At 45.5% G+C, this 27,891-nt stretch overlaps 1 protein-coding gene across 2 annotated transcripts; it reads right to left on the reverse strand.

The window, feature by feature from the left end:
* Window positions 1-468: 468 nt before the first annotated feature.
* LOC119973896 (protein disulfide isomerase Creld1-like) lies at window positions 469-27,759 on the reverse strand. 2 transcript variants are annotated; one of them, XM_038812484.1, is made up of 12 exons: window positions 27,553-27,758; window positions 27,414-27,460; window positions 23,916-24,085; window positions 22,457-22,539; window positions 19,771-19,881; window positions 19,235-19,326; window positions 7,172-7,348; window positions 6,291-6,386; window positions 5,077-5,160; window positions 4,341-4,436; window positions 3,054-3,194; window positions 469-2,700 (listed from the first exon to the last, which is right to left on the reverse strand). In XM_038812484.1, the coding sequence occupies exons 3-12, from the start codon at window positions 24,069-24,071 to the stop codon at window positions 2,480-2,482; spliced, it is 1,257 nt and encodes a 418-aa protein (XP_038668412.1). In that variant the 5' UTR covers window positions 24,072-24,085; window positions 27,414-27,460; window positions 27,553-27,758; the 3' UTR covers window positions 469-2,479. The 2 variants fall into 2 exon arrangements, with proteins under 2 accessions (XP_038668412.1, XP_038668411.1); XM_038812483.1 differs by lacking the exon at window positions 27,414-27,460 and having other exon boundaries at window positions 2,480-2,700; window positions 27,553-27,759.
* Window positions 27,760-27,891: the final 132 nt, after the last annotated feature.

Below are 27,891 nucleotides of genomic sequence, written 5' to 3' on the forward strand. Positions count from 1 at the left end.
TTTACTGAAGCTGACAGAAGTTAGAAAATTCCTATTTCTAATATTTCGCAGCTTATTTTCTGCAAATAAATCTTAAAATATAAAACAAAATGATATGCAAGAAGGAGCAGCAATGGGGCAATGCCAAAGATCAAAGATTGAAAGAACAGATTCATTGTAAGGATAACCCTAATGTCACCTGTAATTAGTCTGCAATTTGCTGCCTTTTATTTAACGTGATTCCCACATGAAGCAATGAGGGTTATGTATTCCTCCCAATGGCAACCAGTGTACTGGTGCACATACACCTGCAATTATTAAGTGCAGGAGTGAGCTCCACAGGCAAGTATCTGAGGCTCAACTTAATTTATGTTCAACTGGTCTGGACTGGTCTGGAATCAAAGGCAAAACAAAACCCAGCCCAGCTTCTCACTCTTCATACCCAATAATTCTTGCTGGATAGTGCATAATTATTTACGGTGTAGACCCTTCTCCTCTCTCTCTCTCTCTCTCTCTCACACACACACACACACACACACACAAACACACACACACCACACACACACAATGGAATGGCTAGCCGAGAATCATTCCCCAGGAACTCTACACCCACTCGGATCCATGAACCATACCAAAGTCAGTCAGTGTTTGCAGGGGGAGAAATTGGAAGAAAAATAAAACCAGATCTCTCAAAGAAATAATGCTCAAGAAACATATCAGTAAGATATAAATATAGATCCTTTCCAGTGTAAAGGTACATTCCAATTTCATGGTAGCAGTTTAGTCATGGTATTATTTCACAGATAAGTTAGGGGCTGCAATGACGACGCTCAAAATACACGATTATTACAGCTTGAACAAAGGCGCTGGCTGCTCCTCTGATGAAACATACCCAAAAATCCTTTAAGCATAACCACATTCCTATCTCAAAGAGGCATCAAGGATATATTTTTCATAGTTCAATCTACTTACGCTTAATATGCTGACTCCCTTCCAAAATGACAGGCAAATACAGTACCAAGAGTTTGCATGTAATCTTTCCCAAATAGCTCTCTTCTGCCATTCACATTAGGAACACAGCTGTCACCTGGTTCTACTCTCAACTCAGATGCTCCACCAGTACTACCTCTTTGATCTAAAAAAAGTTACCTCCAAGGGCACCTTCTGATTTTGACCGCACCCAATTTGTTATCTTTCAGCCATAACTTCCAAAAGCATGGAATCAGCTATCATGCTTATGTCTTTTCTTACAATCCAAAGACTGTTGTTCCTTTCTTCAATGCCTGTCCAAGACAAAGACCAGAACAAGGTTTCTACTATCTTAATGCTAAACTGAAGCTAGCTTGCTCTACTCCAGCCATTACCTAAAATGCCTCTGATTTATACTCCATCAACTAACTCCTCAGGTAGATGTACAGATTCCACATCCAATCCAACTTTCTTTCAGGCCTGTAACACTGACTGCCTTTGTACCTAATGGAAGCCATATTCACACTTTGACTATGTCACATCTAGACTCATTCAACATTTTACTAGCTGGATTTAACGCTTAACAGGTTGCATCTCACACAAAATACCACAACCTACACACTCATCCTCTCTCACCTCAATTAGTGTCCAAAGTCTACTGACTATTCGCATTTCCATCTGTTTTCTTAACTGGAGATCGCTTAATATCTGCTGTGAGGAGCATGCCACAAAGGTCAGAATAAAGGTCACTTACAGAACAGTACATCAAGTATGCAAGTTACTTCCCAATAATCCCTCCCCCATAGATTGAGAAGCAATCTTAACCTGATCTGTATCCATTCACACTTGACCCCATCACATCCTTAATCCATTTCTCCTCATGAGATGGATAACTTTAGGAATAAACTTGCTTGAATGAAAACTAGGATCGTGAGACTGTGGTCAGACATTAAATGACCGACAAAATGGGACTAGACCAATTACCAGACTCTGATCCTGGAAGAGTACAAACTGGGAATTGACAGGTTTATTAGACAAGGCCACGCTCCATTCAGCTGAAGTTGGGACATTTTTGCCAAAAATAAGATATTTTGTAAACGGAAGCACAGTTTTGCTGAGGGTGTGACAGAAGATAATTCTTCTCCCCTGAAAGTTAAATATGCTTCTGGGTAAAAACCATGCTGCAGCTTTTTACAATAAATTAGAACAGTGCATTATTAGGAAAAAACTATCATTGTACAATTCATCAAAACTCTGTATTCACCAAAACTATAGCATGAGAGAGCTGTTTCGATATAAACAACCCCATGTACGCCATCTGAATATAAATAATCTTGTGTTTTCAGACATGCAGTTTACTTGTGTTGAATTCATAATTTATAGATTGCTATTTACCCATACTTCCAAGTGGCAATCCCAGCCGCTGGCTTGGTCAAAACAGTCCACTGGATAACAAACCAGTTTTGTTTTAGATAGTCAGCTATTATCACAGATAACCATCCCATTCACTGCACTCAAATTAAGTTCCTCATTATTTTCCTTTAAGAAATCCATCTACAAGACGATCTGATTTCTCCGACAGCCAGTAGCCTGCCGTTGCGGCAATGGCACCAATGAAAATGGAGGTAAAGACCATATCTCCCTTTGCAGCAAGTGTGGCCAGTGCACATATGATGACACCAAAGAACATCTGCTGCAGAACCACCATCTCATCCTCAGTCACATTGTCAAAGAGGCCTTCCTCAGGGACAGCTGTTGAAGGAATAGAGAGAATTGAGTATCAGTTATTTTTTTAAAAAAAATTCTATGTACAAATTTAAAGGGGCAGATGCAGAATTAAACATTTCCAGCTCTGCCCCACTGAGCAATTCTGGGTTGGTACCCCTTCCCCTTCCAGCTGCTAATTGATCTGCTGTGCATTTCCAGCACCTATTTCCCTTTTTAATTATAAAAAGTTATTTCATCTACATTTCTCCAGCTCATGTAATATTGCCGTGCACTATGTTATATTAGGTCTACTGAAACTTTCAAAAGGGAATCATGGCTGTTTTATCCTGGAATAGAGGGATACAAGTCTGGGTTAGAAGAGGAGATGTAATACTTACGGGTCAACTTGTCCTCAACACAGAGACCATCCTGCTTCGAAAACCCATCAATACATGCACAAGTGTAGCTGCCATCTGTGTTTTTACATTGCTCATGTGCACCATTACAGACTTGTTTCTCACTGTTACACTCATCAATATCTATAAAAAAACAGAACACATTGAGACACCAAACTTTTCACAACTGAACTATTTCTCCAGTCTCCAAAACACTTGGAACAGAACTCCCATTTCCTCTCCAGCTCCCAACCAAAATAGTTTAGTGCTGCAAACGCTCCTTTAATCTGAATGTAATTTACTGGAAGTGCTTGCTCTCCGTCGAATTCTTCCATCAACTGGGATAGGGACACCATCGCGCCTAAACCATAGACTGTTTCAAAAATAGGTGCTATCAATTTCGCTGGTTCCTCTGTTAAATTCTGTGCTGCAATCTGCTTGTAATCGATGTTGTTTGCCCTTCCTTATTAAACTGTTCATAGAAACATAGATAATAGGAGCAGGAGACCAAGCCTGCTCCGACATTCATTATGATCATGGCTGATCACCCAACTCAATAGCCTAATTCAGCTTTCTCCCGATATTTTTTGATCCCAAAGTGCTATATCTAACTGCTTCTTGAAAACATAAAATGTTTGGAACTCAACTACCTCCTGTGCTAACGAATTCCACAGGCTGAACACTCACTGGGTGAAAATATCTCTCAACTCTGTCCTAAATCGTCTACAACTTTTCCTCAGGCTACGACCTTTGGATCGCGACACACCCACCATCAGGAACATCCTTCCTGCATCTATCTCTGATTACTGACCAACGGAAGCAATTTATATTTTTAAAAAACTCTTATTTTGAAGTTTGTTGTGATAGCACAGTGGTTAGCACTGCTACCTCACAGCACCAGGGACCCGGGTTCGATACCAACCTCGGGTGACGGTGTGGAATCTGCACTTTCTCCCCGTGTCTGTGTGGGTTTCCTCCGGTTTCCTCTTTCAGTCCAAAGATGTGCAGGTTAGGTGAATTGGCCATGCTAATATTGCCTCAAAACGTGAGGTGGGGTTATGGGGATAGCAGGGACAGGGCCTAGGTAGGGTGCTCTATTGGAGCAAGGGACGGTGCAGACCCGATGGGCCTCCTTCTGCACTGCAGGGATTCTATGATGATCTTCTATTCTCGTGAAAAGAGATCCAGTTTCACTAATTGATCCTCATAACTAAAGCTTCTATCTTCTTGCTTTCTGAAATCGTTCCATGGGCTTTACAGCCTTCCTTGTGCACATACTAGAATACTTACCGAGGCATTTTGCACCATCCATCTTGTAACCTTTGTTACACTTTTTACATCTGCTAGGTCCACCTCCCATGCATGTCAAACAGGCCTTGTCACAAGCTAGAAATCAGACAAGAGAAATATTAAACAAATCAAGTATTAGGTGTTACGCAAGGCACAGAGTGTCCCAAAGCCTGGCAAATTGCTTATTTTATTTTTATTAGTTTTCGTGGTCTCACTGAAGCTCACTAAGCATTGATAAAGAAAATAAGAAACTGGAAGAGTGGATTATTCTGCTCCTCGAGTTTAAGGCCACTTCCTCTTGACCATTACCAAATGCTCTGTTTAAATCAATGATTTCTAACCTGTTCCCAGGAATGCCTTGTAGTGGCATGAAGGCAAAAATCACTCCACAATACTAACAAGTTGTAATAGCTAGACAAGCAAAAAATTGCTTTCACACGCTCAACTTTCCCTCGATCTTGTGTGGTTATTGGTCTTTGGAAAGATGGTTGATGAAAATTTGCTCTGCAGTATCTCAAGACAGGAAATCTTAGAAGTAGGAATTACACATTGTCTTATCTTGCAACCTGATTTTACTTTGGTGAAGGTCCAACTAAGATCAGGTACTTGTTAATGTGAAGAATCATGGGGACAAGGAAGGGAAATTCTGCATTTTCACTGCATTCTACTACGTCATAAAATGTACAAACTGTAGCTGGAAGGATGATTTGATCAGAGAAAGGAAAGCAACACTGACCTCTGCACTCATAGGAGCCATCCATGTTCACACAGTACTGGCCAGCTTTGCAGTTTGCCAACTCATTGTCACACTCATCAATATCTGAATGAGAGAAAAGAGATGATTAGATTTTGTTTAAACTGAGAAAATATCAAACAAGCTCTCAAAGATTCCAAAAATGCTTTTCGTACAAGTTACAAAAAAGTTGCCTCTTTAGTCAAATGCTCTCTCGATTAAACAGTTTTAGATTTCTGGATTTGTGTTTAACTGAACAGACGCCGACTCTCTCCACTTTGTGTTGTGATCTTGTACTTTGGTTCTAAACTGTCCCTAGTAATAATGACTGGATCCTGTAAAATGTCAAACACATTCATATTGAATGTTATAGTTGTAACTAGCCCATAGTATGGGAGATGATTTGAACTAAGCTGGCTTTTTATTAGAAAGATCTAAAACTAGCCCCATCAACTTGCTCTCCCGAATCTTCTCTTCAAAGTGTTTATCTACTTTTCCCTTAAAAGATGCAATGGCCGAAGCTCCCAATGGTAAAGGATTCAATTTATCTGGAAAGTACTATGCAAGTGCAAGTTCTTCCTGTCACAAATTTCTACAAAAATAAATTTCCTCTAGATTTGATAGATATGTTCAAAATCATGAGGGAGTGGACAGAGTACATAGGGAGAAGCTGATCGGAAAAGATCAAGGCTGTGAGAGCACAGATATAAAGTGATCTGCAAAAGAAGCAAATGTGATGTGAGAAAACCCTTTCTCACATCAGATCTGGAATGCACTGCCTGGAAGTGTGGTAGAGGCAGAGGCAGGTTCAATTGAGACATTCAAGAGGGCATTAGATGATTACTTGAATATAAACAATGTGTAGGGATACAGGGAGAAGGCAGGGAAGCCATGATGCTCATTTGGAGAGGCACGATGGGTCAAATGGCATCCTTCTGCTCCGTAACAATTCTGTGATTCTACTCTCTCTTCTCACTAGCTAAGTGCCAACTTTAAATTGATAACCCCAGTCACTGATTCCGCAAACAAAGGAAAGAATCCATCTAAATGTACCATTTCAAAACCATTCATAATGTTAACTGAACCAATAGAAATACTTTATTTCAAGGCCAGAGGAAAGAATAATGAATTGAAGTGGACCGACTGTGCATTATTCACGTTGAAGTTTAATCCTCAACAGGTCACAAGGATTGCAAAGATAAACAGCAAGTACTTACCTATACACTTATCATCATGCAGGAACCAGCCAACTTTACACTCTTGGCATTTATAGTCCTCAGGGCCTGTGCACTTCTTACAGGATTTGTAGCATTCTGAAAAACAGCAGCCAACAGGACACAAGATCAAGCTAACTGCGGCTATACCTCACAAAGCTTAGAAATCATTTTCCAATTGAGGGGCAATTTAATGTGGCCAATCCACCTACCCCACACGTCTTTGGGTTGTGGGGATGAAACCCACAGACAGGGGGAGGTTGTGCAAACTCCACACGGACAGTGACCCGGGGCCGGGATTGAACTGGGGTCCTCAGCGCCGTGAGGCAGTAGTGTTAACTGCTGCGCCATCTTGCGCCCTCGAATTGAGAATAATTGACAAAAAGAGGGGTTTTGGATTGGCCATTAGGCATGATGAAAAAAGCCATCTGATGAGAGGAAGATGTCACTTTCAGTTTTGACATCAAAGTCTATGTTTGCTGCTCTTGGAATCTTTTGACAGATTTAAAATGTAGCTGAATACTGCAGCCAATGTAACAGACTGATCATGCTCTCTGACTTGTCACATCAAATCAATATTTAAAGAAAAATATAGATCAGAATTCCTACTAGTGACAATTGCTACTACAGTGTTCCATTCCACAGAAATATTCTGCGCAGGCCTTGATCCCAAAAAGATGGATCACACATATAAAATGATCACTCGGGTGAGATACTCAGTGACTACTGATGCCAATGAAAACAAGATATAAAAATGAAATTTATTGTGCATCTGCTTTGCCATTTATGTCCATGTACAAGATCTACACAGATTATTTGTGCTTTCCTTACATCATTGGGTTATATTTACAGAATAAAAGATATGGAAAATACATTTCACATACCTTGACATACCAATTGGGTTTCATTCCTTGACTGTTCAAAGTATCCATCAGCACACTCCATACAGATCAATCCTGCGTAGCCTGAATCACAATTACATAATCCAGTTCCAGATCGGGTTCCGTTACCATCGCATTGACCATATCCACTGCATGGTTTTGTGGAGCCACCTATACATGCTGTAAATATGGAATAAAAACTTAATGATTAGAATGCAATTGTTCCTTTGACAGCACCTTCCAAACCCACAATCTCCACCACCTAGAAGGACAAGGCAGCAGGTGCATGGAGCGTCACCACCTACAAGTTAACCTCCAAGACACATGCCATCCTGACTTGGAACAATATCACCGTTTCTTCACTGTCTCTGGGTCAAAATCCTGGAACTCCCTTGCTAACACCATAGGTGCACATGCACCACATGGCTACAGCGGTTCAAGGCAGCTCACCAGCACCTTCTCAAAAGTAATTAAGGAAGGACAATAAATGCTAGCCTGCCAACAAAGTCCACATCTGGCGATCGGATAAAGAAATTAAATAAATTACTCAGTTAAAACAATTATAGTGTCCAAGACACCAACTTGCAATTAGATAGGACCCATGATCTTGCAAAGCACTTCGCATAAGCATTAACAGACAAATCTGATATAAAATCTTGGTCAAAAAGGTAGGTTTTAAGAAGTATCTTGCAAAGAGGAGACAGAGTTGGAGAAGCTTAGGGGAAAAAATCCAGAACTTACAGCCGAAATAGCTCAAAGTGCAGTGGCCCCAATAATGGGGCAATCAGAAAATTGATGACGCACAAGTGGTCAGATTGGAAGAACAGGAGTACTGTAGATGGTTACAGATGATGGGAGAAGACTTGTGCATGTCACTGGTCCAGGTACAATAAAATCAACAAACGATGATTGCAATATTAGGTTACTTATGAAGGCAGAGCTCCTCAGCATTTTAAACTCTAAGGAACTTGAAAATAATTTCAAGTTCAAAATCTTTCACATGGTACCTCATGTATTGAATAGACTTTGAAAAAGAGGGCACAATATATTTTGAAGTTCAGAAATAGTATTTTGTGCCTCCTGCAGGGTCCGTGGTAATTATTTTGAGATGCCATGCTTATCTTTTGTATTTTCTGCATCCAGTTAACAACATACCCAACAGCAATCAGTACATCACCAGGCCACCCACAGTGCAAAAACATTTTGGCCTTCCAGTTCTCAGAAATGCTACTTCCCCATGCCAACAATTTCATAGTCAACTTCTTTAGAATAACTGCCTAAACATGATGCCACTCACAATCAGCTCAGAGTCTGCATGCTATTAGGCTAGCTGGGGCATATGTCAATCACCTGGACAAGGATGAAGCTGAAATTTTCAAAATATGCTATCCTTCCTGAAAGGGCAAGTTATGCATCACAAGAGGATGAGAAACTCCAAAACAAATTATACAAAAGCAGATTGTACTTTTAATTAGAACAAAAGGCACTACAGGGAAATCGGATAAAGGTGATCAAAGTTATGAAGGTTTTTTTTTGCCAAGGTTAATGGGGGAAAATGAGGTGGAGTCAGTAAAAGGCAAAACACTTTTGAAACGGAGAGAAGTTAGAAGAAATCCCTCTCCCACCACCTTCATCCTCACCCACAGAGGATGGATAGATGGAATGCACTTCCAGAAGCAGTAGGAGGAGCAGAATTCATTAAATTGGGGAAAACAATGTTAAAAGAAAGGTTATTGGAAATATGACTTTTTAAAAGAGCTTGCACAGACACAATGGGCCCTTTTGTGTTGCAAGATGCTATGGTCATGAATTTCCTCTTTTGGCAGTTAAACTATGACAGCTGCCATAAGTTAAGGTCCATCTCAATCTCCTGATTCTTTGATACGGCTTCAGCAACCAGCCATCTCACACACCAGGTGCTATCAGGGAGTCCCTGGACAGAGCAGTAGGCTATGAGATGGGAAGCTCCAGTTAAGCAGGAGTGGGAACATGTTGCCAAGCAGGAAGTCTTGTAATTTAGAGAGGAACATTTGTTTTCCGTAGCTAAAATAAATATTTTGTCTGAAACACACGGTTCAGTTGTCTCGTGCTTTGTTACTTATAGTTAGGGCAGTTTCATTTAGCATAGACTTCCGTCACTTTGCGGCAAAATCCCACTAAGCCAATGAGGTCTGCTGCACTGCCATCGGTCAGGATGGGTAAAAGGAGATGAGGCTAAGGTGCTGATACTGCAGTCATCGGTCAATGAAAACTTCTAATACATTTTGCAGCTACAAGGGGAATGCTCGGTTTACACTAGAAGATGAGACAGATATCTGCGGGAAAGAACCCTTCCTATTTACTCATACCAGCCACTGCGTGGTTGCCACATGTGTGCCAGTGTGTTGCCCTGCACACTGGGGAAGTCTGTAATTTTGCTTTCAGGGAGATGGCTGGCGCCCACATGGAGGAATTCAGCTATTTATTAAAGTGTACAGTCAGCCACCTACATGAAACATGTCCTGACTGCTCCCCAATGAATGCTGCATCGATGTTCTGTGGCAACCTAGGTGGTGGTGGAAGTGTGGAAATTGACAGCCACTCCCAAAATATTTGCTGTGTAGGAGTAGACCGTTTGAAAATCACTATGAAGTTGGCAGATACACAATGGCATTTTGGAAAAGATCTATGACAATTATGCATAATGCTTCGGAGAGATCCTAAGAGGACTCATTTGACCTATATGCATGTTGGGGGGGTACAACTATGAAGGCTATTGAATTGGATGATCAGCCATGATCATAATGAATGGCAGAGCAGGCTCGAGGAGCTGAATGGCCACCCCCGCTCCTATTTTCCATGTTTCTATTAAGCTGCTTTCTGCCGTCAGATTGCCAGATTCTCCTGACCTGGACATGCTGCTGATACCACTTTTCCTCCATTACGGTGACAGAAGAGTGAAATGCCCACAAGAGAAGTCACCCCTTTTCAGAAGTTGATTTAAGGTTGCGGTTGGGGGAAAACTGTCCCAAAACCTGTTCTGGGACGAGAGGGAAACACAAGGGGAAAATAAAGTGCAGGAGACAGTGACATTAAAACGTAAAGGAAATAAATATATATATTTAAATATTTCTCAGAAGCCTGTAATAAGGTGAAGTTCATGTCCTCTGCAGCTCACTAACTCTTCAGTCATTATAGAGAGTGAGCTGCTAGATTGGGGTGTTTTGGATTGGAAAATTACATAGATTACCAAAACAGCATAAACCCAGGGAACTAAGATTTCTTAAACAATGCTGTGGCTCAACCTGGACAAAAGTGAAGTTTTCCCAGTGAACCCGAAAGGAGGAGGGGCAGAGCTGGGGGGTCTTCCATTTAAAACTGCCCGAAACAAATTCTGCTACCTGGGGATCCAGATAGCCCATGACTGGACTCAGACCCACAAGCAGAATCTGACCAGTCTAGCGGAGGAAGTTAAAAAGGGCCTACAGAGATGGGATGCACTCCCACTTTCCCTGGTGGGAGAGTGCAAACAATCAAGATGAACATATTGCCCAGGTTCCTCTTCTTATTCAGATCCATACCGATCGTCGTCCCCAAGGCCGCCACAACACTCCCATTCCCGCTAGCAAAACAAAACACTCAACCAGCCCACTGGTGGTAGCAACACTAAGAACCTGGAACCAGATGAGGCACCATTTTGGGCTAACCGAGGAATCCATCATGGCCCCCATCTGTGGCAACCACAATATTCCTACTGCCATGCTAGACCCCACTTTTAACTCATGGAGACAGGACAGGGGGTCACTGAGAGTTAGGGATTTTACACAGGGGACAGACTAGAAGAGGTGACAGAGAGATCTGAACTACCAATCGGACAGGAACTCTGGCATTTGCAAATCTAAAACTTTCTCCACAAGGAGACGACGAGGTATCTTCGGGCTCCGAGAGACAATACTGGCGGCATTATTGGAAGTGGAGACAGGGAAAAGGGAACTGTAGGGTCGACTTTTAGAAAGGACACACTCCCCACGGGATGGAACAAGGGAGAAATGAGAAGAAGAGTTAGGGACGGATGCAGGGTGGGGTCTCTGGAGCGAAGCACTGAACAGAGCCAACTACAGCTCTACCCGCACAAGCCTAATGCAGCTGAAAGTGGTACACAGAGAACACCTAACCAGAACCTGAATGAGCAGGTTCTTCCCAGAGGTGGAGGACAAATGTGAGGACCCGGCCAACTACGCCCACATGTTCTGAGCATGCCCCAGACTTGTTGGATTCTGGACAGTCTTCTTTGAAGTAATGTCCAAGGTTGTGGGGGTGAGGGTGGAGCCGTGCCCGAGTGGTAGTCTTCAGGGTATCGGACCAGCTAGAACTTCATATGAGAAAGAGGGCCCTTGCCTTTGTTTCCCTAATCGCCTACCAGGGACTCCTGCTCGGCTGCCAATCAGCAGCACCACCCACAGCTGCAGACTGGCTAGCAGACCTAACAGAATTTCTCCATCTGAAGAAGACCTAGAACACCACCCGAGAGTCGGAGGACAGCTTCCACAAAGCCATTCATCAGCCTGTTCCAAGATCTGTTCAAAGCCAACAATTCAAGTCCGACACGGGGATCAGACACAAAGCGACAAGAAAAAGCCAAACTAACCACCTACGTGAAAGAAAGGGTCTAGGATAAGATCCTCAAATAGCGACTTGCGGTGGCAGACATGGAGGGGTAGGTTGCACATTTGATAGCTCCCGCATGTAACGGACTTTGGGACCTTTCCCCCCAGCTTTTTTCTGGATTTTATGGGATAAAGCAGTGAAGAGTGAGACAGTAATGAGAAATCCCCCTCCGGTGTATGGAGAATTGGACCAGAAGTGGACGTGTGAGGCAACAAAGTCCTATAAGGGAGACGCAAGCAGAGCTGGTAACACGGGACAGCATGGCAGAGGGCAAGGGCCGCGGGGAGAAGGCACAGTGGTCGACGGAGCAGCTGGTGACGTTTTTCGAGGATTGCTTCACCAAGCTGAAGAAGGACAAGCTTGACCCGATTAAGGCTTCGATTGATCAAGTGGTTCAGAATCAGGAAACCCATGGGAGAGTGATCCAGGAGGTTGAACAAAAGTTGTCCGAGCACGAGGAGTATATAAGGTGGAAAGCAAGGTGGGGTTAATGAACGACCGCTTGAAAAGAATGCAGGAGAAGTGGAGGACCTGGAGAATAGGTCTAGGAGGCAGAATTTCAGAATTGTTGGCCTCGCTGCAGGCAGTGAGGGAACAGATGTGAGGGCCTATGTGACGGACATGTTGGAGACGTTGATGGGGGCTGGGGCGTTCGCTCGGCCCCTGGAATTGGACAGAGCACACAGAGCCCTCGCGAGGAAGCCCAGAGCGAACGAACCGCCAAGGGTCATGGTGGTACGTTTTGACCGTTTCATGGACAAGGAACACGTTTTGTGGTGGGCCAAAAAAGAACAGAGCAGCAAGTGGGAGAACTGTGAGTTGCACATTTATCAGGACCTGGGAGTGGATTTGGCCAAGAGGCGAGCTGGGTTCAATCGGGCAAAAACAATCCTCTTTAAGAAGGGGGTGAAGTTCGGGATGCTGTACCCAGCCCACCAGTGGGTCACACATGAGGAACGGGACTTCTACTTCGAAACACCAGATGAAGTATGGACCTTTATTAAAGAAATGAAGCTGGAGGCAAACTTAAAGACACTTAAGCCTTGGAGAAGTACTGTGGCAGCGATTTGCGGTGCTGGATTGTAAAATTTAAGTAGCTCTATGTGAAATAATGGGCTGTGTGGATGTTTAAAGGTTGATCTGTCTTGTAGGGACCTTGTTAGATGGGGGAATGGGCTTTGAATTTAGTTCTGCTATTTGGGTGACTATTTTTCTAAAGTGATTATTTCTTCACTGTTTTTTTTTCTGTTGTTTGTTTACTGGGGAATGTGATGCTTTTAAAATGTTTATTCCTGTGGGGGGAGAGAGGAGAGTACAATAGGAGACAGGCTGTTTGGTGCCAGGGCCGGGAGCTATCGAGTCAGCTGACTCTCAGAAGCACAGTGGAGGGTGGACAGGTGTTAAGCTGGAGCTTGACTTGGGGGATTGGGTTTTTAGTGTTTTAATCGAAGGTGGTGGATACTGAGTACTCGGCAATTGCAGTGTCGGATCATGCCCCGCACTGCGTGGATCTACGGGTTAGTGTGGAGAGAGAGGGCAACGCTCACTGTCGAGACTGGATGTGGAGTTGCTAGCGGACGAGTCTGTGGGCGGGTTAAAAAGTCCACCCAGAACTACCTGGAAACAAATGATACGGGGGAGGTCTCTGCAGCAACGGCCTGGGAAGCTTTGAAGGCAGTAGTCAGAGGGGAATAAATCTCGATACGAGCCCACAGAGAAAAGGTGGAACGAGCTGAGAGGGATAGATTAGTAGAGGAGATACTTGGAGGCCCCGGACGCAGGGCTACTGAGGGAACAGCGGAGGTTACAGGTGGAGTTTGGGCTGTTGACCACAGGTAAAGCAGTGGAACAGTTGAGGAAGGGGGGGGGGGGGGGGGGGGATCTATGAGTACGGGGAAAAGGCAAGTAGAATGTTGGCGCACCAGCTTAGGAAAAGAGAGGCGGCCAGGGAGATAGGTAAAGTAAAGAGCAGAGGCAGTAATACTGTCCTGGACCCAGTAGGGGTGAACGAGGTGTTTAAGGACTTTTCTAGTAAATTATATGAGTCGGAACTCCCGGCTGGGGTGGAGGGTATGAGGCAATTTTTGGATCAGTTGAGGTTCCCGAGGGTGGAGGAGGACCTGGTGGAGGGGCTGGAAGCCCCAATTGAGATTGAGGAAATAATCAAGGGGCTGGAGGGCATGCAGTCTGGCAAGGCCCCGGGCCTGAAGGCTACCCAGTGGAACTCTATAAGAGGTTTTCAGAGATATTGAACCCACTGCTGGTGAGGACATTTAACGAAGCAAGAGGGAAGGGAGTCCTCCCCCCAACAATGTCGCAGGTCTTGATTTCATTGATCTTGAAAGGGGAGAAGGATCCAGGGTATAAACTGAACATGGGGAAAAGCGATATGTTTGCGATCCAGGCAAGATGGCAGGAGAAGAGACTGGGAGAGCTGCCGCTTAGAATGGTAGAGAAGAGCTTTCAATATCTGGGAATCCAGGTAGCCCGGAAATGGGAGGTACTGCACAAGTTAAACCTATCCTGGTTGGTAGAACAAATGGAAGGGGACTTTAAGAGATGGGACAGGCTCCCGCTATCACTGGCAGGAGGGTACAGACTGTGAAAATGACGGTCCTCCCCAAATTTCTGTTCGTCTTTTAGTGCCTCCCCATCTTCATCCTGAAGGCCTTTTTCAAGCGGGTGAATAAGATTATTTTGGGCTTTGTGTGGGCGAGTAAAACCCCGCGAGTGAAGAAAGTTTTGCTGGAGCGCAGTCGGGGGGAGGTTCTGCAATTACTACTGGGCGGCTAATATAGCCATAATAGCCATGATCAGGAAATGGGTAGTGGGGGAGGGGGAGGCATGGGAGCGGATGGAGGCGATGTCATGTAAAGACACCAGTCTGGGAGCATTGGTAACGACACCTCTGCCGTTTTCGCCGGCCCAATACTCCACAAGTCCGGTGGTACTGGCGGCTCTGAGGATCTTGGGGCAGTGGGGGAGATATAAGAGAGTGGAGGGAGCATCGATTTGGACCCCGATTTATAACAACCACAGGTTTGTACCGGGTAGGCTAGATGGTGGGTTCCGGAGTTGGTAGAGGGCAGGAATTAGAAGGATAGGGGATCTATTTATAGATGGGAGCTTTCCCAGCTGGAAAGCTTTGGAGGATAAATTTAAATTGCCAGCAGGGAATGGTTTTAAGTACTTGCAGGTGCGCCACTTCCTGAGTAAACAGGTGCCAGCCTTTCCGCTGCTGCCACGGGGGATACAGGATAGAGTAGTTTCCAGTACCTGGGTGGGAGAGGGGAAGGTATCGGATATTTACCAGGAGCTTTCGGAGGCGGAGGAAACTCCGGTGTAGAAGCTTAAGGGCAAGTGGGAGGACGAGCTAGGAGGAGAGATAGAGGCGGGTCTATGGGCGGACGCCCTTAGCAGGGTTAATACCTCCTCATTGTGCGCCAGGCTTAGCCTGGTACAATTTAAGGTAGTCCACCGGGCACACATGACAGCGGCTAGGATGAGCAGTTTTTTCGGGGTAGAGGATAGGTGTGCGAGGTGCGCGGGAAGCCCAGCAAATCATGTCCACATGTTTTGGGCATGCCCGAAGCTTTTAGGGTTTTGGCAGGGTTTTGCTGAGGCAATGTCCACAGTGCTATAGATCCGGAGTTCAGGGGGCGAAAGAGGCCGACGTCCTGGCCTTTGCCTCCCCGGTAGCCCGGAGACAGATCTTATTAATGTGGAGGGACTTTAAGCCCCCCCCCCGAGTGTAGAGACCCGGGTTAGTGATACGGCTGGGTTTCTCAGTCTTGAGAAAATAAAGTTTGCCTTAAGAGGGTCAATGTTAGGGTTCTCCCGGAGGTGGCAGCCGTTCGTCGACTTTCTCGGGGAAAATTAAAAATGCCAGCAGATGTAGTATTCCAAAAAAAAGATCCTCAAATAGCAGAAAAGGAGAGGGGGGGGCACCAAAAAGGTACAACATGTAAACTGTTGCCACCTCATCCTTTTTTTTTTAAATGTAAAAATGAAAACTTTAAAAAAAAATTTTCAACAAGGTTTTGGAACGTGCAAAGTTTGCATAGTTAAACAGAAGGAAATCTGGCGTTTAGCAAAATAATGGCAAAAATGCACCTAGGTGAACCTAAATTACATAGTCTTTTTAGCCCAACAATGAGTTTAATAATGGAACAAGTCCTGATGATAACTAGAACAGTTATGGTATATGATTCTAAAGTTTTAATTCCGCTTTATTCTCAAAAGATAAAAATGAATGCCTGCTTAGGAACATTTGAAATGGGAGCAGGAATAGGCCATTTAGGCCAAAAAACCTGCTCTGCCATTCAATAAGATCACAGCTGATTTGATTATGGCCTCAACTCCCCGTACCTGCATGCCTCCCACAATCCTCAACTCCTTTGTCAATCAAAAATCTAACCAAGCCTTGTATACATTCAACGACCCAGCCTCTACTGCCCTCTGGGATAACACTCTTAAGAGAAGAAATTCCTCTTCACCTCAATCTTAAATGGGTGTCGCCTTAATCTGTAACTGTACCCTCGAGTTCTTGATTCCCTTAAGAGCATCTAGTGTCAAGACCCCTCAGAATACGTTTCAGTAAGATTCCCTTCATTTTTATGAACTCCACAGAGTATAGACCCCAACTTGCTCATTCTTTCTTCTTTAGGCAGCCTCTTTATCCCAGGATTCAATGTAGGGAACCTTACCTGAACTGCCTTCATTGCAAGATATTCCTCTTTAGATAAGAACAACAAAACTGGTCACAGTATTCTGGGTATGGTCTCACCATGTCCTGTAAAGTTATAATGGCCTTCCCTACTTTTATACTCCATCCTCCTTCCAATAAAGGTTAATTTTTAATTGTAACAGCTTAGCTGTTTTAGACTCAAGTCAAATGTATAATAATCTTTATTAGTGTCACAAGTAGGCTTACAATAACACTGCAATGAATTTACTGTGAAAATTCCTTCGTCGCTAAACTCTGGCGCCTGTTCAATACACTGAGGGAGAATTCAGAATGTCCAATTCACCTAACAAGCACGCCTTTCTGGACTTGTGGGAGGAAACCGGAGCACCCGGAGGAAACCCATACAGACACAGGGAAAATGTGCAGACTATGCGCGGACAGTGACCCGAGCTGGCGCTGTGAAGCAACATTACTAACCACTGTGCTATGCAGAAATAAGTACATGTATCAGTCCAGGTTAGGACTTAAACCACTCCCTGCTAGTAAATAGTTTTAGCATGAAGTATTTTACTCAATAGAATAGGTTGAGTTTGAACTGTAAAAGATTCTTACAGAATCTAAAATTAGAAGCGTATATAATCTTCCTGTTTGTCCTTAAAAAATTAATAAATATAAACAAGGCCTATTTCAGATGATAACGTGCTTGGTACAACTTTCATATTCCAACCTCAAGTGGCTAAAAAAAAACACACACACAAATCATTATCTCATTCAGTTGTTTGCATATTGTGCTGAATTACATCCACACCACCTGGCTCAGTAGCAAGATAAGGGGAATATTTAAATTATATATTTGCCAAAAGATTTTATTGGTTAATGGTTACCTCGCAAATCTATGTTTCTATTATGAAGGTCAGAGCAAGTAAATGTTTAATATTAGCCTTGGGTAATAATAATGAACCAAGCATTCAGAGAACAAAGTTCTTTCAACATCCACACTACAATCAAGCAAACTGCTGATAACGATCCAGGGTGGCAATAACGCAGGATATTAGAAGCTTTCTTAGCATATTTTATGTATTTTCATTTACAGTCAATCTTGGAGTAAAGTTAGAACATCTACCTTGGACAGCCAGCTTCAACCCAAATGGAATCATCAATTGTAATCAACAGAAAGAATACGAACATACTTCCAACAAGTCTGTAGGTTAGTAATTCTCCCTGCCATTAAGAACCCCCCCCCCCCCCCACCCCATGGGGCAGCATGTGGCAGAGTGGATAGCACTGGGACTGCGGCGCTGAGGACCCGGGTTCGAATCCCGGCCCTGGGTCACTGTCCTTGTAGAGTTTGCACATTCTCCCCATGTCTGCGTGGGTTTCACCCCCACAACCCAAAGATGTGCAGGATAGGTAGATTGGCCACACTAAATTGCCCCTTAATTGGAAAAAAAAAATAATTGGGTGCTCTAAATTTATATTAAAAAAAAGAAACCCCCACAATGTTAATGGACATGTAAATAACATACGGGAGAAAAGGCGATGAATGGTTCCAGTTGGGTGATTTTGAACCCGGCACAGAATGTTTTTGTTTAAAAACAAAGTAAATGGGCCAGATCTGGTGGCCAGCAGCGGAGTGGAGGAGTACACCACTGTCTGTGTTTTAAGTGAATTTGCAGTGGGAGCTTGCTCCTCCAGAAGCAGTATGAATCCAAGAGTGAAGTATGTATGGAGGCCTCATCCAATCCAGTGAAGCCATACATCCTTTGATGACTTGAACTGAAGATATCCCCTTGGGAGTTTTCCTTCAGCTCGATGTCAGGTGCTTTAATGTGCTTTTAATCATTTAAAATATTTTCTTTATTCAACTTTTAATCCCTGCTCCCTCACTCTGGGTTGTGAACAGAGCACAGGTGGGGCGATATTGGGGTTTGGGAGGGGGATGTGGCGTTGGAGTGTTTTGACATTCCACCCGAGTTAAAGGGCTCCATTCCTAGCAGTTCTAGCTTCAGTTTTATTCACTCATATGACGTGGGCGTCGCTGCCTGGGCCAGAACTTATTGCCCGTTTCTAATGGTCCTTGAACTGAGTGGCTTGTTAGGCCATTTAAGAGTCAACCACATTGCTGTGGGTCTGAAGTCACACGTAGGCCAGGCAATGATGGCAGATTTCCTGCGCTAAGGGACATTAGTGAACCAGATGGGTGGTAAGTAAAGGACTATCAGTCCAAGTTTACATACTGATATGTCAACAGTGTGCACACTTTCCCCTTTCTGGCAAACCACAACAACTGGTTGTGGATCTGTTGCAGCGCTCAATAGTGGTGAACAGCTCCATGTTTGCTGCTATTGGGACGACAAGAGCCAGACTAATATGTATTTTCTGTTACACCAATGCTTCACAGGAACACCTAAAGAGGGTCCAACAGAAGCAATCAGTTCAATGCCACTGCGTCATCATAAAGCATGGAAGCAGCAAGCAAGTCTGCTACAATATTCAAAAGATATTTCAATAGTTGCAGAGGTGTAAAAAGCATGCAGTCTCAAACAGAATTTAGTTCCCATATGTACGCTCAACATTTTGAACTTATTTGGAAAATACAAGGAGAAAACACAAAATCATAAAATGCCTTGGTCAATGGAGTATTTCTTTCTGCTGAATGAACAAACAATCCTGTCACACATGTACTGGGATTGCAGGTCTCTATATGAGATTTACAAACTGACTATACTCACGGGAACAGTCGGGTCCAAAGGTCCCAGGAGGACAACACACTTTGATGGTATCCATACAGAGCCACTGGAATAGGTCTGGGTACTCCTCCTGCCTGCAAAGGATGAAACAGATAACAGGGTGAAATCTGGGAAGTGGAATGAGTCCCTCATGCACTGCTCAGGTCAATACTCCCCAAAAATGAAGAGGTCATCGTACCCAGGACAGTGTACAAATAAATCACCAGCGGAAGAAAACCCCTTCCAGATAGTGTCAGGATGCTGTCCCCTCTCCCACAAGAAAGACAAGAAATAAAAGCCTACAAAGACACACATTTGCACTTGTAGAGTAGCAGCACATTTTTCTTACCCTAATTGGGATGTATCTAAAGACAGTTCCACAGTCCAATTACAACTTCCAAAGTTGAGGAACAGAGGAGTTTTAGAATACTTCCAAATCACTCTCTGACCCAAGAGGAGATGGCTGAGAGGCATTTATTGACAAGTATGGCAAAGAGAAGGATAATGCAAATAGCAGCATGACAAAGTCAAACACTCACTTTTTGAACCACCAATTTTCAATGTGCTCTTCATTCTGTTCCACCATCTGATTACAGTCAAAATTCATGCTTTCACATAACATTTCTATGATTTCCAGCAAGCGTGTCTCACTACAAGCAACATAAAGAAAGGAAATGGGGCTCATTAAAATTTTATGTACAAAGATATTAACACAATTAAATTTAAGGTAATCACAATCACCACTCGAGGACATGCCAGCAAAAATGTGGCCACTCGGTCCAGAAGTAGAACATGAGGAACAGCCCAAATGATGACTGTGGACAACCAAGTCAGGCTATCGCCCATATACTGAGCTTCTGCCCAGAGATATCCATTCCTCGTGGCATCATGCATTGGTGCTCAACTTCCATAATTCCATAGATTCTGGAAAGGTTCCTGCAGATTGGAAGGTCGCAAACGTAACCTCACTATTTAAGAAGAAGGAATGAGAAAACGATGGAGGACTCTGGGTTGGTACTTGTTGGAGTCTAGAAGGATGAGGGAGGGATCTTCTTGAAACTTACAGGATACTGTGAGGCCTGGATAGAGTGGATGTGGAGAGGATGTTTCCATGATTAGGAAAAGCTAGAATCAGAGGGCACAATCTCAGACAAAAGGTACGATCCTTTAAAACAGAGAGGAATTTCTTCAGCCAGAGGGTGGTGAATCTGTGGAACGCTTTGCCGCAGAAGACTGTGGAGGCCAAATCACGGAGTGTGTTTAAGACAGAGATATAGGTTTTTGATTAATAAGGGGATCAGGGCTTATGGGGGAAGGCAGGAGAATGGGGATGAGAAAAATATCAGCCATGATTGAATGGCAGAGCAGACCCGATGGGCAGGGTGGCCTAATTCTGCTCCTATGGGGCAGCACGGTAGCACACATGGCTAGTACTGTGGCTTCATAGCGCCAGGGTCCCACGTTCGATTCCCTGCTGGGATACTGTCTGTGCGGAGTCTGCACGTTCTCCCCGTGTCTGCGTGGCTTTCCTCCGGGTGCTCCGGTTTCCTCCCAGTCCAAAGAGATGCAGACTAGGTGGATTGGCCATACTAAATTGCCCTTCGTGTCCAAAATTGCCCTTAGTGTTGGGTGGGGTTACTGGGTTATTGGGATAGGGGAGGTGTTGACCTTGGGTAGGGTGCTCTTTCCAAGAGCCGGTGCAGACTCGATGGGCTGAATGGCCTCCTTCTGCACTGTACGGGGAGGATGTGCAGACTCCACACAGACAGTGACCCAAGCCGGAATCGAACCCGAGACCCTGGAGCTGTGAAGCCATTGTGCTATCCACAATGCTACCGTGCTGCCCTTCAAAAGTTTGCTTTGAGTTGGCCTTGCACACTTGAACAAACCAAGTTAAATTAACACCAGAAGTTTTTTTTAAATAAATTCAGAGGACCCAATTACTTTTTTCCAATTAAGGGGCAATTTGGCATAGCCAATCCACCTACCCTGCACATCTTTGGGTTGTGGGGGTGAGACCCACGCAGACAATGTGCAAACTCCACACGGACAGTGACTCAAGCCGGGATTCGAACCCGGGTCCTCAGTGCTATGAGGCAGCAGGGCTAACCCACTGCGCCATCGTGCCGCCCATCATTGGAATTATCTACCTTAAAGGGCTGTGGAGGTTCAGCCATCTTATGTTCAAGACAGAGGTTGATAGATTTCTGGATATTAAAGATAAGGAATATGGGGATAGTTCTGGAAAATGACACTGAGGTTCAAGATCAGCCTGAGCTGAGAGGCCAAATGACCCACTCTTGCTCCAATGATCCTATTAACACTGTCAGCTGAAGCCATTGAATGGATTGTAGGCCTCAATATGAAACTGTAACTGCTTCCCCGGCAATGAGAATAAAATAAATACAAGTAAGGAAGGCCTATGGTCCATTTTAATTTATCCATCCAAAAAGATCCCTTGACCCCCACCCAGGTGTTTTCTTAAATAATTTCTTGATTTTTACCGTTTTACCGTTACCATAAATAACTTCTTTAGTCTTAAATTTACCTCGCTTCAATTTGAAACGCAAGCCCTTGTAACACTCTCAATTCTGTTTTGTCGTTATTTTCCAGATCTACAGTTTCCATAATTTTTACTGTAGTACCTTATATTCATCCATAAGATCAACTTGTCTTATCACCAATATATATGGCACTCAATGAGACCATGGTTAACATGGCACTGTAACTAATTTTGCAACCAATGCATCAGTGGGCCAATGCTCCAGGGCAGTACCAAAAAATTTCAAAGCTGGTATGCTGCAATTTTTTAAATAGATCAATACTGTAGTCGAAAATGAAGCAAACTAATAGAACCAACGACATATATTGGATTTAACTATCTTCTACCGTTAGATTGGACAATCCTGCTGTATATACTTTCAACATTTGCAGTTTCATTTTTATTTTCTTGCAGAATCATGGCTTAATTATGGTGTGAAATGATGGTGGGAAAGCCCCACTTTTCGAAAGAATATGGGAACTACCAACAGAAACCGGCAACTCACCATTTTAAATTTAGTTCGTAACAAATGACTAAATCAACCTGATTCATCATAAATGCATAACTACCTCTCCTATTTCAACAATATTGGTCATCCATAACACATCCAAGAACCAGAGCTAAATGCACATGTTCCAACCTATATAGTTTTGTGAATACACACTGACCTTTTAAGCGCTTACCTGATTTCATACTTTGCCAAATTTTTGTTTTCCCAGTCAGTGTTTCCACCACCAAAATTCTTGTTTGCAGTATTTTCCATACCCTACGAACATAAATAAGGCAAAAGACTCTACTTACAATGATTTGAGTTAAGCCCCTTTTATTCAGAGCAATTGATTGTCTCATGTTAATTTTGTTAGGGGCCCAGCACTAGCTTACTTCGAGTTTTTTTTCCAACAGCCTATTTAGCTTTTTCCTCCCTTTGTGGTTACAGCTATGAAAGACAAGAATTGAAGCCACTGAATACATTTCAAGGCAAATGTATTCAGGAAATGCTAAGGAAAAGGAATAACAAACACACCATATAAAACTGTCAAAACCATTCCTACGAAAGGGATTAACTGAAGTTTGGAATTTGTATATTCTTTCTGCTTGAATTGATTTAAAGATTAAAGTGCACCTTCTTACCAGCAGGCAAACTGCAACCAACCTTGTCTTTAAAAAGACAGCCCAGAACACTGACTAACGAATTTCAGGCTATATAATACACTTCATTGGAGAACTATCACGGCAATTCTACAAAATCAGATGAGAGGAAAGAAAACCACGCGCTCAATTCCAGTCTGGCATTCAAAGGTAGATTAGTCTACCATATGCTGCAACATATGGTTCAAACACCAGGAAGCACTCAAGTTTGAGAAAATGTGTTCAAACCTCTTTTTTTAAGCCCATTTTTGAAAGTAATTTATTGAACAGAATGAGGTACACAGCCCAATGCTCTTTCCTTTCATTTTACTAAGGGGAAGCACTTTGCGTTCACTTAATGCCTCCCCCATTGGTTTCTTTTTGGATCTTGTATCCCACGACTCTTCAGAATCATAAGATGAGTGATCAACAGAGACAAAACGTGGGTTGGAACTGAACAACAAAAGCTGCGTGACTTTGAGCCAGCTGTCTGGTCGCAGTTTCAGTTTTTCTGTCCTAACCCACGTCACACCAAGTTACTTCAATGACAATGCAGTTCCTCTCTTGGCGACTAGGGGGTTGTCACAGTAACTTTAGAACACAGAACAGTACAGCACAGAACAGGCCCTTCGGCCCTCAATGTTGTGCCGAGCCATGATCACCCTAATCAAACCCACGTATCCACCCTATGCCCGTAACCCAACAACCCCCCCCCCTTAACCTTACTTTTATTAGGACACTACGGGCAATTTAGCATGGCCAATCCACCTAACCCGCATATCTTTGGACTGTGGGAGGAAACCGGAGCACCCGGAGGAAACCCACGCACACAGGGGGAGGACGTGCAGACTCCACACAGACAGTGACCCAGCCGGGAATCGAACCTGGGACCCTGGAGCTGTGAAGCATTTATGCTAACCTGCAACTTTGTTGCAGTGTTCATGTAAGCCTACTTGTGACACTAAAAAGATTATTATTATGGCCAAAGTGTGATTCATAGCCACAATTCCTTACCCTCCTGAAGTTTTCAGTGATGCGACGACAAATCTGACAGGAGTCCTGTTTTGTGGTAGTAGACTCCAGAGATAGCAGAGGAACAATAGAGTAAATGATGAACCATAGGACTGGGGAGATGAAGAGCCTGTGGCTCAGGAGCTGACAGATGTTCATTGTGAAGATCAGGGCTGCACAAAAAGGAAGAAAAAACATGAATCATATGAAAACAAAATTACAATATAAAATCAAATGCTGGAAGTAAGAAATGAAAAAAAATCCAGAAAATGGCAAAAATACTCTGCAGATCTGTAAAAAGAGAAACATTCAACAGAAAATGTAAAAGTTGTCCAAATTCTTTGTACAGAGCTAGCAGCAGGAGAAATCCAAAGGAGTTCTATACGTGTATTATACCGCACTGCCCCCCTCAACTCAAAGCTACCCAGTGTCTTTCAATTCGGTTTAAAACTGTCCCTCATCAGTCCCTGGACGGCGAAAGTTCACTGTAGACAACAGGTTGAAGGGTGATGTCCCCTATCCCTGGATAGTGAAAGCTCAGAGGACAGCAGGGTAGGTGGGTGGGATATTGGATTTCATAGAATTTACTGTGCAGAAGGAGGCCATTCGGCCCATCGAGTCTGCACCGGCTCCTGGAAAGAGCACCCTACCCAAGGTTAATACCTCCACTCTATCCCCATAACCCAGTAACCCCACCCAATACTAAGGGCAATTTTGGACACTAAGGGCAATTTATCATGGCCAATCCACCTAACCTGCACATCTTTGGACTGTGGGAGGAAACCGCAGCACCCGGAGGAAACCCACGCACACACGGGGAGGATGTGCCGACTCCGCATAGACAGTGACCCAAGCCGGAATCGAACCTGGGACCCTGGAGCTGTGAAGCGATTGTGCTATCCACAATGCTACCGTGCTGCCCAATCGTCTCGCTGGATGGTGAAAGCTCAGGAGGACAGCAGGGTAGGTGGATGTGATATTCTCCCCTCTCCCTGGATAGTGAAAGCTCAGAGGACAGCAGGGCGGGTGTGATATTCTCCCCTCTCCCTGGATAGTGAAAGCTCAGAGGACAGCAGGGTGGGTGTGATATTCTCCCCTCTCCCTGGATGGTGAAAGCTCAGAGGACAGCAGGGTGGGTGTGATATTCTCCCCTCTCCCTGGATGGTGAAAGTCAGAGGACAACAGGGTGGGTGTGATATTCTCCCCTCTCCCTGGATGGTGAAAGCTCAGAGGACAGCAGGGTGGGTGTGATATTCTCCCCTCTCCCTGGATGGTGAAAGTCAGAGGACAACAGCGTGGGTGTGATGTTCTCCCCTCTCCCTGGATGCAGGGGACTCGCTGAGGACATCAGGGTAGGTGTGATGTCCTCCCTCTCCCTGGATGCAGGAGGCTCTTGGGAGAACAGCAGGGTGGGTGGCTGTGATGTCCTCTTCTCTCCCTGGATCAAGATCCCGGAGGAAAGCAGGGTGGGTGTGATGTTATCCCTCTCCCTGGATGAGGGCTGTCTGAGGACAGCAGGGTGGGTGTGATGTTGTCCCTGGATGGAGGAAGCTCGCTGAGGACAGCAGGGTGGGTGTGATGTTGTCCCTGGATGGAGGAGGCTCGCTGAGGACAGCAGGGTGGGTGTGATGTTGTCCCTGGATGGAGGAAGCTCGCTGAGGACAGCAGGGTGGGTGTGATGTTGTCCCTGGATGCAGGAGACTCGCTGAGGACAGCAGGGTGGGTGTGATGTTGTCCCTGGATGGAAGAGGCTCGCTGAGGACATCAGGGTGGGTGTGATGTTGTCCCTGGATGGAGGAGGCTCACTGAGGACAGCAGGGTGGGTGTGAATTTGTCCCTGGATGATGGAGGCTCGCTGAGGACAGCAGGGTGGGTGTGATGCTGTCCCTGGATGCAGGAGGCTCGCTGAGGACAGAAGGGTGGGTGTGATGTTGTCCCTGGATGGAGGAGGCTCGCTGAGGACAGCAGGGTGGGTGTGATGTTGTCCCTGGATGGAGGAGGCTCGCTGAGGACAGCAGGGTGGGTGTGATGTTGTCCCTGGATGGAGGAGGCTCACTGAGGACAGCAGGGTGGGTGTGATGTTGTCCCTGGATGGAGGAGACTCGCTGAGGACAGCAGGGTGGGTGTGATGTTGTCCCTGGATGGAAGAGGCTCGCTGAGGACAGCAGGGTGGGTGTGATGCTGTCCCTGGATGCAGGAGACTCGCTGAGGACAGCAGGGTGGGTATGATGTTGTCCCTGAATGGAGGAGGCTCGCTGAGGACAGCAGGGTGGGTGTGATGTTGTCCCTGGATGGAGGAGGCTCGCTGAGGACAGCAGGGTGGGTGTGATGCTGTCCCTATCCCTGGATGGAGGAGGCTCGCTGAGGACAGCAGGGTGGGTGTGATGCTGTCCCTGGATGCAGGAGGCTCGCTGAGGACAGAAGGGTGCGTATGATGTTGTCCCTGGATGCAGGAGGCTCGCTGAGGACAGCAGGGTGGGTGTGATGTTGTCCCTGGATGGAGGAGGCTCGCTGAGGACAGCAGGGTGGATGTGATGTTGTCCCTGGATGGAGGAGGCTCGCTGAGGACAGCAGGGTGGGTGTGATGTTGTCCCTGGATGGAGGAGGCTCGCTGAGGACAGCAGGGTGGGTGTGATGCTGTCCCTATCCCTGGATGGAGGAGGCTCGCTGAGGACAGCAGGGTGGGTGTGATGCTGTCCCTGGATGCAGAGGGCTCGCTGAGGACAGAAGGGTGGGTGTAATGTTGTCCCTGGATGCAGGAGGCTCGCTGAGGACAGCAGGGTGGGTGTGATGTTGTCCCTGGATGCAGGAGGCTCGCTGAGGACAGCAGGGTGGGTGTGATGTTGTCCCTGGATGCAGGAGGCTCGCTGAGGACAGCAGGGTGGGTGTGGTGTTGTCCCTGGATGCAGGAGGCTCGCTGAGGACAGCAGGGTGGATGTGATGTTTTCCCTGAATGGAGGAGGCTCGCTGAGGACAGCAGGGTGGATGTGATGTTGTCCCTGAATGGAGGAGGCTCGCTGAGGACAGCAGGGTGGGTGTGATGTTGTCCCTGAATGGAGGAGGCTCGCTGAGGACAGCAAAGTGGGTGATGTTGTCCCTGAATGGAGGAGGCTCGCTGAGGACAGCAGGGTGGGTGTGATGTTGTCCCTGAATGGAGGAGGCTCGCTGAGGACAGCAAAGTGGGTGATGTTGTCCCTGGATGGAGGAGGCTCGCTGAGGACAGCAGGGTGGGTGTGATGTTGTCCCTGGATGCAGGAGGCTCGCTGAGGACAGCAGGGTGGGTGTGATGTTGTCCCTGGATGGAGGAGGCTCGCTGAGGACAGCAGGGTGGGTGTGAAGTTGTCCCTGGATGCAGGAGGCTCGCTGAGGACAGCAGGGTGGGTGTGATGTTGTCCCTGGATGCAGGAGGCTCGCTGAGGACAGCAGGGTGGGTGTGATGTTGTCCCTCTCCCTGGATGATGGAGGCTCGCTGGGGACAGCAGGGTAATAGAGATGCTGTACCTGGCTGGAAAGCTCCGGCCGGTCTCAATCCGACACACCCCCGGCACCTGCGGAAAATCAGATCAGAAGACGGGTCAGGAAGGAGGTGAAGACGGACAGAGCCGCGGAGGGCGAGCGGAACAATAATGGCGGCGCTCACCCGGTGATGGCAACAGGAAAGCCGGGGCCGCTCCTCAGCCCGGAGACTCCACTCGGCCTTTCCCCACCACCTCACTCTTCTTTATTATTTTGCCTTTTGTTTTCAGTGGAGGGCTCGAGTTTTATTTAAATTTCCCTTTTCCCCCAAAATAAATTCCACCCCAGCGAACAACCTGCTGTCAATCTAATAACGTTCAACCTGATTGGCCGGCTGTCGGGAGCAGCGTAGGCCAATCCGATCGCGCCGTGGGGTTGGGGGCGTGGTCGGAAGGCGGTGACGTCACGCCCAGCCACGCACATGCGCAGTGGCTGCGGGTGGGAGCCCTTGTTCTGGGGTGGG

Source organism: Scyliorhinus canicula, chromosome 11 (assembly GCF_902713615.1).
Source record: "Scyliorhinus canicula chromosome 11, sScyCan1.1, whole genome shotgun sequence".
Taxonomy (NCBI): domain Eukaryota; kingdom Metazoa; phylum Chordata; class Chondrichthyes; order Carcharhiniformes; family Scyliorhinidae; genus Scyliorhinus; species Scyliorhinus canicula.